The 12,907-nt window shown below is 42.2% G+C and overlaps 1 protein-coding gene across 1 annotated transcript in view; it reads left to right on the top strand.

Annotated features, from left to right (window-relative positions):
* The first annotated feature begins 953 nt into the window (after positions 1 to 953).
* LOC104423702 (transcription factor MYB114) overlaps positions 954 to 12,907 on the top strand; it is a 39,625-nt gene continuing 27,671 nt past the window's right edge. The window contains 2 exon segments of the mRNA XM_039302870.1: positions 954 to 1,077; positions 1,571 to 1,700. Of these exon segments, the coding sequence (XP_039158804.1) occupies positions 954 to 1,077; positions 1,571 to 1,700 (254 nt within the window).

Raw genomic sequence — 12,907 nt, 5'->3', positions numbered from 1 at the left:
TCACCAGATTCATAGAGTGGTGAATGAAGGTTATATTTGTGGAACCGACTTATCGTATTGAACTAACAGTACAAACCTAAGCTTCTTACTAACATTAGAGTTCGAGGAAGAAGAGAAAGCGTTGAGAAGGCCATTAAGGAATTGCATATAAAGAGATTTTCAAAACACTAATCTTGTTTTGACTTCTTACAGAAGTAACCTTTATATAGACGAAGCCAAGGGTAATATTGTAACGGTATAACCACACTATTAGAATAATACAAGCATACTTAGGACCACTAGGCATAAAGGACTGCGTTATTATGCAAGATGCTTTTACAAGAGGAAGGACACTAATAAGACACTTTGGCCAAAAGCAATGGCCCTCATATAGAAGCAAAAGAGGTCTGCCAAAGTGACAGCAAAGCAAGTCGTGCGTGAGCGTAATAGGCCACTCGGTCTCGTTCGTATTTTACCACAGCGAATCTTGATATTTAGTGTTGGTTAATGAGACTGTTAGTTAAAAGAATAGATGTTACGAAACAATTCATACAAATGATGGTCCGCGACAATGCCCGGATGCTGGACCAGTAAGTACCATGCTCGATGTCTTTCTTTTCATGGCTAAAGAAATATGATTTTTCTAAATCGTTCGAAGCCCCCTTTTTTTCTAGCTTTATGAAAAGATCCTGCAGACTGAAAGGTCGCAGCCACGTGGAAAGAATCATATTGAATGTGGGAGATCCATTTGTACTGTTGCGTATTGTAATAATTGACAATTAGATTAGTTGCAATCTTCCACGGTATTTGACAACTGATGTAGATCTGCGTTTTTGTGGAAAATGAAGGGGCACGTGGCTCCTAAAAGCACCGATGACAACGTAGGACTTCGAGTGTGCTTCAAAACGTAATCCGCAAACTGTTCACGAAAAGCCTCAGAGAGAGAGAGAGAGAGGGAGAGAGAGGGAAGAGAGATGCAGAAAGGATCGTCGTTCGGATTGAGGAAAGGTTCGTGGACGGAAGAGGAAGATGTTCTCTTGAGGAGCTGTGTCTAGAGGTACGGAGAAGGAGAGTGGCATCGAGTTCCTCAGAGAGCAGGTATTGTATCATTGTATGTGAAGGTTATTCTTGTTTTTTATTTGCATATACTCGCGAGCGTGTAAATTTGTATAGTGATGAGGATCCTTGTTTTCTTGTTGCATCCCCATCGGTATAATCCACTTAGATTTGCGTGTGTCAAATCATCTCGTGTCATCATATTTTATTTTTGTCAAATACTTGTGTTATCATTGAGATACTTTTACTTGAGTGAAAAGTTTTTCTTTTATTAAAATGGATGGATGTGTCTTTCGTTAGTTTTGAGATAGTGGTATCAAGTCAGATTAGATTTGACTTCTTTAAGTGAAACTTCGTGCTCTCCAATGATATTTCATTGATTTTTTAAAATAAGACAAAAAGGGGACGTGTATTGATATATTACTCATGTCAACGGATTGATTTGCACTAAGAGCATCTCTATACTGTGTATACACATGCGCGCAGTGAGAGAGAGAGATCGCTAAGTTCATGTTTGTATTTCTTGAGCTTGTAGGTTTGAATAGGTGCAGAAAGAGCTGCAGATTGAGGTGGTTGAACTATCTGAAGCCCAACATTAAGAGAGGGAAATTCGAAGATGATGAGGTCGACATGATCATCAGGCTTCACAAACTTCTTGGGAATAGGTGAGTACATGCTAAGAAAAGGTCACATGCGAAGTGCAGTTGTCTGTTTTAATAGAGTTACTTATATGGTGTTGAGCCTACCTGCGTTATTCACAATAGCCTCTCCCTCTTCCTTCTTCAAAAATTGATTAAGGGTTGCATTGATCGAAATAAATGACGACTGCATGTATAAACTGTGGTAAGGATTAGGCTATTTCATTTTAGGAAAAAATTTTAAAAAAAATCTTAAACTTATTATACTTGTGTCAATTCAGTCTTGAACCTTTTAATTTGGCCAATCTAGTACTAAGCCTTTGAGGCGTTGTCAAATCAATCATAAATCTTTCAATTTTGTTAATTTAATCATAAAACTTTCGACAATTTGTCAATTTAGTCATTGCAAGAAATTTTGGTTGAAAATCGTTGATGTGGTAACCTAGTAAGCACCGGCCATCTTACATGACATAACCAATACTAATATGAACAATTTTTTAAAAATATTTTATTTTTTTTCTTCTTTCTTTATTTTCCTAACACTGGCTCGGTTGCCACTGATCCTTCTCGGCGACCCTCACCTAGTTGAGACGAGGCATCGTGGCCCTCACCCATGGCCTTAGTATCCTTGTTGGCCACAAGTGAGGGCATTGACCCTGCTCAAATCCAAGCGAGGGCTGCAACTCTGTTGCCGTCCAATGGGCAAGGGTCATGGCCCTCCCTTGATTTGGGCAAGGAGTTGCGGCCTTCGCCTATGATTGGTGAGGGCCGCAATTCCCTCGCTCAAATTAGCTGATGGTTGTTAGCCCTCACCAACCTTGGGTTGGGAAAAGAAAAGAATAAAGTAATAAACAATTCAAAAAATAAAAAGTTATCTATATCAACGCCGGTTGTATCACATAGGATAATTGACATTGACTAGACTGTCATCACGTCAATGATTGCCAAGTAAATTTGGCTAATTAAGCTAAATTGATCAATCATCAAAAGGTTTGGTAATTCATCAAAAGATTTCAGATAAAATTGGTAAAATTGAAGGTGTAGAATTAAATTGATCCAATGGAAAGGTTTATAATTGAATTAGTATCAATGTAATAAATTTAACAACTTTTTTAGTAATTTTCCCTTTGATTTTTTGTACGACCACCCTACTTGGAAAGGGACAAGTGTCCAACTTTGACATATGTTTGGAGAACGTTACTTGTACATAGGCATAGCCATTTGGAGTGCACCTTGTCTCCGATGACAACCGCATGATGGGACAGGCTGATACAACCCCGATAAAGTCCATACGAGAGTCACTATTTCGGAAATGTTCAATAAAATAACCTACTGTAGATATGGCCACATGCATGAGAGAGACGAAAGTTGCCGACTGCTGCTCATGTCGTACGGTTATTGATCTTACCAGTGAAACGCGACCCTTCAAATCCAACCGTCTAGATACTGTTTAGTATATATTAGGGGTGATCATGGCTATATGGTATAACTTGGGAACGTGAGAACCCAATAAGTGGAAATGGTCTAGTTCTAGATTTTAAAATATATAAGGTAGGTCGCAGGTGAAGTTGAAAATTTAGAATTTAGAGCAAATCTTTGTGTGTTTTTTTTTTATTCTATATCTTTGCACAATCTAGAGGTATTTTATAACGTTTAATAATGAGTGTATAACACAAAATCACTTATCCGAGCTTGCATTTCTAGCGATGTACATGACTGTGACCCCTAGTACATATCGCACATTCTTCGATACCTATTCATAGGTGAAGATAGAGTCTCTCTCTAGCTCTCCCTACCTATTTCTTCGGACAACATTAACTGAGTACCAGTAATGGTTCTCATTAGCCGTCGTCGACTTCAGGAGCGATTGCTTACTAACTACATGGTTGTTCATGTATTGTTCTTAGATCTAGTCACTCCGATCATGGTTACAGGTATGAGGAACTCAAAGAGATTATTCGTCTGATGTCGATTCTGTTTATGTAGTCCAAAGAAAGGTAGACTGAACAACTGAAGCTTGAATTCGATCACAAACGTGCATTTCATTCTTTGGGCCAAACAAAGAACGAGAGAGCAGGAATTAAACAATTATGTGGCAATTATAATAACTATATCTTTGGATGGGAGGCAAAGCAAATGGGCCGCATGCTCAGTCGGTAATAACTTAAATTCAATCAATAGAAAATCAATTTATGAAAATCCGAATCTTGCTAAATATACTGATTTAACCTAACAACAGTCCTCTTTTTCTATGTTGGTAACAGCTTCATGATATTCGGCTGTCAACTTTTAATTATCATCAAACAAATATTAATTCCATTACCATTATTAAAGATTATTAACACTTAAAATTTTTAATTTACCCAACAGACCCTAAATCTTAGTCATTTTTAATCTTCACTAGCATAGTTGCATTTGATATGGATTAAAATCAGGCACCAACTTATTGATTAGTTATGGCTCTGAAGGGCCATTTTTCCACATTTAAAAGTAATAATAGGTGAATCGACGGAAATTATAGAATTTAACACAAAGGTGTTAACGGTGTGTACTTCAAATATATTAGAAGAGAAAGAAACTAATTGTTCGCAACTCATTTATAACACTTCGCAGATTGGAGAGAGCTTATGAAAATTCCCATTCCTTGATGTTGGCCATTCCCACGATGAAACCCTTATTTTGTCAGGATTGAACACTTACGGAAACAAAAAGAAATCACTACTTTGGATTGATTCGTTTATTTATGAATCACTTGAGTGTCATAATTTTTTAAAAATATCCATCACAAGTGTCATGCCATATTAGATTTTGGGTATTTGGGTGAATGTTTTTAGAAGTTATGAGCATGCAAACGATCACCAGTTTCAATACTCAAATAAACGTTTTTGAGAAATTATGGCAATTTTGTGATCGAAAAAAAAAAAAAGTTATAACACTCAAGTGAGCACCGTATGAAAATAATTTTTGATATCTTTCCTCATAATTTAACATTTCATTTAGTCGAAATTAGGGAGAATTACCAAAAAAGTCCTAAAACTATTACAATTATGCCAATTCAGTCCATCCAGCCAAAATTGGCCGGCTGGCGCTGACGTGGACCGGTGAACGCCGACGTAGCATTTTAAATATTTTTTAATTTTTTTTTTTCGAATTTTTAATATTTTTTGGAATTTTTTAATTCCTTTTTTTTTTTTCCATCATCTTCTCGCGCCTCGGCCTCGCCGGCCAATGGCGAGCTCGCCCGCCGGCTGGAGGCAAGGGCCGGCGAGGTAAGGCCCCGTCGGATCTAGCGAGGTCAACCTCGCCACCACCGGTGTGACATCCCAAATTTTCAACCCTGTCTTCTACTTTTGAATTAATCGGGCATTTCATTGATGCGTCTAGGGGGTTATTCTCGGCCGATCACTCTCGAGATAACTAGACTAGGGAAATTATTAAGGAATTTTAAGGCAATAGACTTGAGAACTCGATCGGAATCGGCTTCTTGACCGTGTCTATCTTTAGAGGCCATTGCGACGCAAAGATAAAATCGATTAGAGATCGTAGATAGGTCGGTTCGACCGAGATGTGTGGCTAATCGTGGGTGACACCACTAAATTAGAAAATTCTCATCGGCCGACACTAGACTGATTTTCTTATTGTTTTGGTACTCTGTGTCCGTAATCAATCTCGAGATTTTCACGACAATCAAGAGTCGCCATTGAGTCGAGTGGTTTATAGTGGCTCGAAGAAAATCGACCACGGGTCATTTGCCTTAAAAGTTCTGAAAACTACCCGATAGTCTGGGTCACGCTAAAAACGCGCCGAATGAAAAATTAACCGCCAATTCGAGTCCGATTTCAGAAATTGAAGTTTTGGCCATGTCACAATAAATTTTAGGAGCATCGACTCAGTCTCAGAAGATTTTCGAAGATTCGGGAAATTTTACGGAAATTAGGTTCGGACGTCGCGGAAATTTGGCAGAAGTTCAGATTGGCTAAATTAATGGGAAATTGGACTTTCAGATTGAGCCATTGTGTGTCGGGGATTTATAGAAAATCATTTGGGATTTTTCTACGTCGAAATTGGACCTCAATTTGGGAATTTATTGGAGAAATTGAAGTTCAAATGGTGAAATTCGTATCATCCCCTCACCCTAAGAATATTGGACTACTTGCGAGAGGTTATGGAAGTCGTTTGGATGGGCCTAATGAAAGTTGTTTTTCTTGGCTAAGAGTGATTCATGGAGATATTCTTGCAAAATATCAAGCTAAGGCCCACCTCTTCCTCATCCTCTTCCCCAAGCTGCCGTGAGCTGCTTCTCTCCCCTTTTCATTTTTTTCTGGCGTGCGACACTTCCAGCAGCAATTGAAGAAGACCCGGCTGCTTCCTTCGAAATTTTCCGAGCGTCCACCAAGCTGCCCGAGAAGCTCAGCATCTGCCGAATTCTCCACCGCTTCGTGTCTTCAGCCAGCTCACGCTCGGTCAATAGCGAAGCCAGAAGAAGCCCCGTCGTTGACTGAAGGAGCCACACGTCCGCAAGCGAACCCTCCTCCACTATCTTCTTCAGCGAACTGCCACGTTCGGTCAATCGTGGAACCTCTCCACCAGTTGGTTGACCGCAGCAGCCCATGCACGCACGCACGCAGACCAGTCGCCAGCAACACCGAAGCTTCTTGGTTGACCGCTTGAAGACCACCTCCACGCGTCTTCGTCTTCAGCTCACGCCTGCGTCAACGAACGGTGGAGCTCTCCTCTTCGTTGACTCCCTCACGGCCCAGACGAAGCAACGGCAGAGCCCGCAGCTTGACATCAGCGAACTCCTTCGTCGTGGACCGCACGCCAGCTCTGCCGTCCAAGCATCCATGCGTCTTTCTCAGCTTCGGTCTACCCAGCTCGCGGCCTTCATCTAACCGTGTGGAATTCACCGAGTCAGCCGAATCAAGCAATCGAAGCATCATCCGTCGAGCTGCCACGAGGACCGAAGAAGCCTGCGTCCATTTCCCTTGCAGTTCGCATTTTGAGACCATAGGAATTTAGTCCTTGAAGCCCAGCAATTCTAGGCCTCGATCAGCCGCATCAATGGCCCAACACAAGTCCAGCAGTCCAACGAAGCTTCTGCTCAAGCCCCGCAAGTCAGCCCAATCGAATCTCACCAATAGCAGCCCATCAGCAGAATTTTATTGAGGCTCATCTCCTGCAATCTTCAAGCCCAGTCCAATCCAAGTGAAGTAATTAGTCAAGCCCAGTTCAGCAGCCCATCAACTGAAATTGGAGGCCCAATTTCCAGCAAAGAAATTTGAAGCCCAAGTGAAGTCAGTCCAGAAATTTCAGCAGGCCCAATTCAACTTGGGTCTGGCCCAAAAGCAAGAACAAATCTCAGTTGGGCTGAGATTTGTTGGGCCAAGGTCAAGGCCCGGTCCCAAGTCCGCCGGTGTCGTCGAAAGTTCTATTTCGGCCGCCGTCGCGTCGCCGTTGCGGTGATTCGGTCTCCGCTTTTGTCAAGTGAGTTTTACTCACTAATGCTTTATTAGTTTGCTAAGTATGCCTTAGGGTTGGTTAGATTTAATTACATGCACTTAGGTGGTTAGATTAGGTTAGAATAATTAATTTAGTGACTTAATGATGCATGTTAGGTGGTTAGACCTAGCTATTAGCAAGTAGAAATGTTCGGTTATTTATTGAATGCATCTCGGGATTTTTCCCGACCCGTTTCGGGCTCCAATAAGGCAATATAGGCCTAAATTGGATTTTTAATGTTTATTTATTTATTTTCGAAATTTATTTATTTAATTAATTATTTTTCCGGAAATTCAACCGGGATGGCCGGTGACCGGAATTTTGTGCTGATTGTCGTGGTGCAGTCCGTTTATTTATTTGAGCTCTACGTTGTGTGGAATTGAATTTATTGTGGAATTTTAGGAATTGTCCTAAATTGTTTGTTATTGAATATTTGATTGGTAATGGCTAAGCTTGGATATATAGCGCCGGTACGTTGATGGGCTATATAGTAGGGAGAATGGTGAGACCAATCAGGTACGATATTTTTGGACATACGTGGTTCGGTGATTGGAAGTATCACCGCGAAACGGCGCCTTAAAGAACGCACGTGAATGACTTATAGACAAACGTGGTTCGGTGATTATGGGAATATCACTGGTGAAAACGGCGCCTTAAAGAACGCACGATGTTGTCTATAGCCGATGTCACCTGGCGAAAACGACGCCTTAAAAGGACACGTGGTTCGGTGATCAAGGTTATCACTGGTGAAAACGGCGCCTTAAAGAACGCACGGTGTCGGTGATCGGTATGTCATTGGCGAAAACGACGCCCGAGAAACACATGTGATTTGGTGAATGAGTACACCACTGAGAAAGCGTGGTATGAGTGGGAATGACCTAGAGAGGGTCTGGCTGACATGTAATCGACTTAGTCGATTGATCAATGCTTGATCGAATGTCGTGAATTGTTTGAATACTTGTGTTTAACCGTGAATTGCAGGTTGGAACTGAGGCCAAGGTAAGTCCTCTGACTCGTGTTGTGCTTAGGCAACCGTATGGCGTATTAGTTTATTAATCGAGTCTTAGTGGGTAGGACTCGCTGAGACGTGGTCTCATTGGTTATTGAATAACCATTTCAGGACCCTGAGGAGAAGCTAAGGAAGGGGAACCTGAAGGGGAGAAAGACTTTTGAAGAAGAAGATGATCCAAAGAGGGATCTTGAATATAACCCAGATGTGGATTGAGATCCCATCCCTTTTGTGAACCCTGTCTTAGTGTAGATAGGTGTGAGACTTTTATGTTGTAAATAGTATTGTAAATATACTATGAGTTGTGCTGTTAATGAAAGTGTGGTTATGAATTTCAATATGAAAAATATGGCCTGCTTTCCTATCCCATTGTTTTATTGTCTGGGGATTTATAACTGCTTCCGCATGTGCTTAATAAAAAAGAAAGGGTCGGCGATACATAGTCCTCGGGATATCGCATTATAAAATCGACCAAGTAGAAGGATGTGCGCGTCCCGAGGATCGGGCGTGACATCCCCTTTTGTGGTATCGGAGCGAAGTTGAAGATTGGAGTGATAAGGAGCGTTGACCATGGGATAGTTAGTGGGAAAGGCCTTTAAATTCATGCTGGTGCATGTTTATGTTAGCTGAATGCTAAAATTGTTTGTGGTGTGTGGATCGCTCACCTTCTAATCCAGTGTGGGTTTGGAAGTCGGGTTGCAGTGTAAAGACTGAACCATGAGCGAGCAGGAGCTGAGAACTCCTAGTAAGAGGACAATGTCCTTTGTAACTCGGGATGATGCACTGACTAAGGTCAGTACCCGAGGTGGTTATGGCAGAGTGTTGGCTCTGGCCAGCTCGAGTGTAAGAGTACCACCGCAAGTTGGTACTAGTGTAGCAGCGTCGAATGATCCTAAGTTCGATAGGATCGTTCTGATGCTAGTGTTCCTTGGGAATTGGATGAGCCAGCAAGCTCAGGATCAAGCCGCTGATGTTGTCGTTATCATTACCGCTTTTGTCGCTTCTCATGCTGAGATCCAGAGTGGAGATGTAGATGTGATCCAGGAGCGAGTCATTGTATTCGAGTTGAGGTATAGATCCAGTTCAGGCAGAAATGGAAATCGGTCAGGGAAAAGACCGAGGTCGAGAGAAAAGCATTCTATTCCACTCTCGAGGAAGGATGGAGTAGTCAAGTCGGCACCGAGTCAAATAGATCAGGTTGTTTTCGGACGTGATGATGGAGATCGGCATTTTGTCCTTCCTAGGACGCGAATTTGTTTGGAGTATAGCTAACGGGGATATTTGGTCGGGAGTGATCCTAGCAGAATGATGGGGCAACCAGAAAGAGTGCATGCTTTCTCCTAATAGAATATAAAAGATGCACCAGATAGGTGTCAGAATTGTAGAAGGAAGTATGGATAAATCCAGTGTTCGAGTATGACTAGAACATGTTGTGATGATGACTAGCATGGCCATCAGGTGAAGGATTGTCAGTGGAAGTCCAAGGTAGCATAGGCATCGCTGCATGCGTAGACGCCACTAGGATGGCGAAAGGAATGGGAGTAGAATTGATCTTGCACCGATTAGAGAAAGAATGTATTGGAGGTGATTTTATCAGAGTAACGTAGCAGAGTTTTGTGCTGAGTTCGTAGAACTTAAATTGTTGAAGTAAAAGTGAAAGAGAAGGGAATCACTAGCAATAGTTGTGCTTGACTAGTTGCTGAGATGTGAGTTTGACATCACATGAATAGTGTGAGTTCATAAAGCATCTTGTAATAAGGAATCATGGTCATGGAATAATCCAGTTTAGTCTATTAGTTTGCAAAAATAGCAAGATTATTAAGAGTCGAAAAGAATCTTCGATTTCATTAATCTCGTTGGCTAAAGACAATCCGTTTGTTAGGCAGAGGTTGCCAAGATTGATTTGACAACGGTAGTGGATGTGTCAGTTAAGAAATAGAATGAGAAGAAGGTGGCCGTGATACAGAAAATTTATAAGATGGTTCCAAAGGAATTGCTTGGGTTACCGCCAGAAAGAAAGATTGAAATTGCAATTGAGATGGCACCAGGATAGAGCCGCTCTCGAAGACTTCTTACCAGCTGTTGTTGTCTAAAAAGTGGTAGAATTGAAGATGCAGATGTGAAGATTGATGAATGAGGAATTCGTGTATATCGGTGCATCACTTTTGGGAAACATCAGTTTTGTTTGTGAGAAGAAGAAAGATGGTTTATTGCGAGTGTGCATCAACTATCGTCAACTCAATTAGGTGAAGATCAAGGACAAGTGTTCTTTGCCAAAGATCAATGAATGGTGTGACTAGTTATAAAGAGTATCGATGTTTTAAAGGTCGACTTGAGATTATGAAGTCGTTAGTTACAAACCAAGAAGGAGGTTGTATGAAAGACAGCTGTTTGTACTTGATATGGTCTTTACGAGAGTATTGTAAGATCGTTTGGCTTGGTGAACACTCCGGTTTCTGTCATGGATTTGACAAACGAACGTTCAATGAATAAGTGGATCATCGGTTTGTGATTGTGTTCGTTGATGACATCTTAGTCTATTCGAGAAGTGATGAAGAGCATGAGAATCATCTCGAGATTAGTGCTTCGAGACCTAAGAACTCATCACCCGTATGCTAAGTTTAGCAAATGCGAGTTTGGTTGACTTGTGTTGCGTTCTTAGGTCATGTGATTTCCTGAGAAGGAATCTTTGTCGACTCAAGCAAGATAGAAGCCGTGATCAAGTGGTCGAGCCCGACATCAGTGACAGAAATCAGAAGTTTTCTGGGGGTTAGTAGGTTATTACAGATGGTTTGTGGAAGGGTTCTCATCGATAGCATCACCTCTGACAAAGCTCCCGAAGAAAAGTGAGAAGTTCATATGGTCAGACAAGTGCGAGCGTAGTTTCCAAGAGCTGAAGGAAAAGCTGACTACCGCACCTGTGCTGATGATTCAATCTGGTCCTGGAGGATTCGAGATCTATAGTGATGCGTCATTCAGGGGATTGGGTTGCGTGCTGATGCAACATGGCAGAGTTGTTGCATACGCTTCCAGGCAATTGAGACCTCATGAATTGAACTATCCGACGCATGACTTAGAGCTCGCCGCGATTATCTTTGCCTTGAAGATTTGGAGACACTACTTGTGCGGGAAAAGTTTCGAGATCTTCACGGACCATCGTAGTCTCGGTGTATTTATTCTCTCAGAAGGAGTTGAACATGAGACAGCGCAGATGGATGGAATTGCTGAAAGACTACGACTGTGATATTTTATATCACCCAGGAAAGGCGAACAAGGTCGCCGATGCTTTAAGTCGAAAGTCTTTAATGGCTCATATACTGATTAAGGAGTGGAACTTAATCGAGAGAGCTCGGGATTCGGTATTCAAATTTGAGGTAGGCCGCCTTTCAAGTTTTATGGCTGCCCTCAGAATTGAACCGGATGTCCAGGTCAGAATTAAACAACTCCAACCGATAGACCCGGATGTGCAGAGAATTCTTCAGGAGGACGCAGAGAAAAGAAAGGCTGATTTTCAGATTGCTGATGACGGGACACTAAGATTCCAAGGACGATTGGTTGTACCTGACGATGTAGAGCTTAGAGAAGAAATTTTATCTGAAGCACATCGTAGTAGTTCTGAGATTCATCCCGAAGTACTAAGATGTATCAAAATCTGCGTCAACATTATTGGTGGTCAGGTATGAAGGCGGACATCGCCAAGCATGTGGCCAAGTGTTTGACTTGTCAGCAAGTAAAAGCCCAGCATTGCAAGCCGGGAGGACTTTTGCAACCTCTCGTGATCCTAGAGTGGAAATGGGAACATATCACGATGGACTTCGTGACTGGACTACCAAGGAGTCAGAGGGGGAATGATTCGATATGGGTAGTAGTCGACAGGTTGACAAAGTCGGCTCACGTCATTGCAGTTCGAAAGGACCTGAGTCTGGATAGACACGCAGACCTATATGTGCGCCAAGTGGTTCGAATGCATGGAGTGCCGGTTACGATAACATCTGATAGAGACCCGAGATTTACTGCTGCATTTTGGAAGAGCTTTGCGAGTGCTCTTGGTACAAAGCTTCAAGATGACTATCATCCTCAAACGGATGGCCAGTCCGAGAGGACAATTCAGACCCTCGAGGACATGCTGAGAGCATGTGTTATAGACTTCAAGGGAAGTTGGGAAGATCAGCTTCATCTGGTAGAATTCGCCTACAACAACAGTTATCAGCAGAGTATTCAGATGGCCCCATTTGAAGCACTGTATGGCAGAGCGTGCATAACTCCAGTATGTTGGGATGAAGTCGAGGAAAGAAAGATAATAGGCCCAGAGTTGGTTCAGCAGTCAGTAGATGCCGTGACAGTGATCAGAGACAGATTAAAGACAGCGCAGAGCAGGCAGAAAAGTTATGCAGATAAGCGTCGAAGGTCTTTGGAATTCCAAGTTGGTGATTACGTTTTTCTGAAAGTATCACCAATGAGGGGAACTTCGCGCTTTGGTAAGAAAGGCAAACTGAGTCCAAGGTACGTAGGTCCGTTTGAGATTCTTGAGAGAATCGGGACCTTAGCGTATCGTCTTGCGTTGCCGCCAAGATTGGCGCAAGTGCATGACATCTTTCACGTGTCGATGTTGAGGAAGTACGAGCCTGACTCGACCCACGTACTCAATTTTGAAGAATTGGACGTGGATGACCGTGTGTCATACGTAGAAAGACCGGTCCGGCTTGTCGATCGCAAAGAGCAAGTT

Source organism: Eucalyptus grandis, chromosome 10, assembly GCF_016545825.1.
Source record: "Eucalyptus grandis isolate ANBG69807.140 chromosome 10, ASM1654582v1, whole genome shotgun sequence".
In the NCBI taxonomy this organism is placed as follows: Eukaryota; Viridiplantae; Streptophyta; class Magnoliopsida; order Myrtales; family Myrtaceae; genus Eucalyptus; species Eucalyptus grandis.
This window is presented reverse-complemented; position numbering and strand designations above follow the sequence as displayed.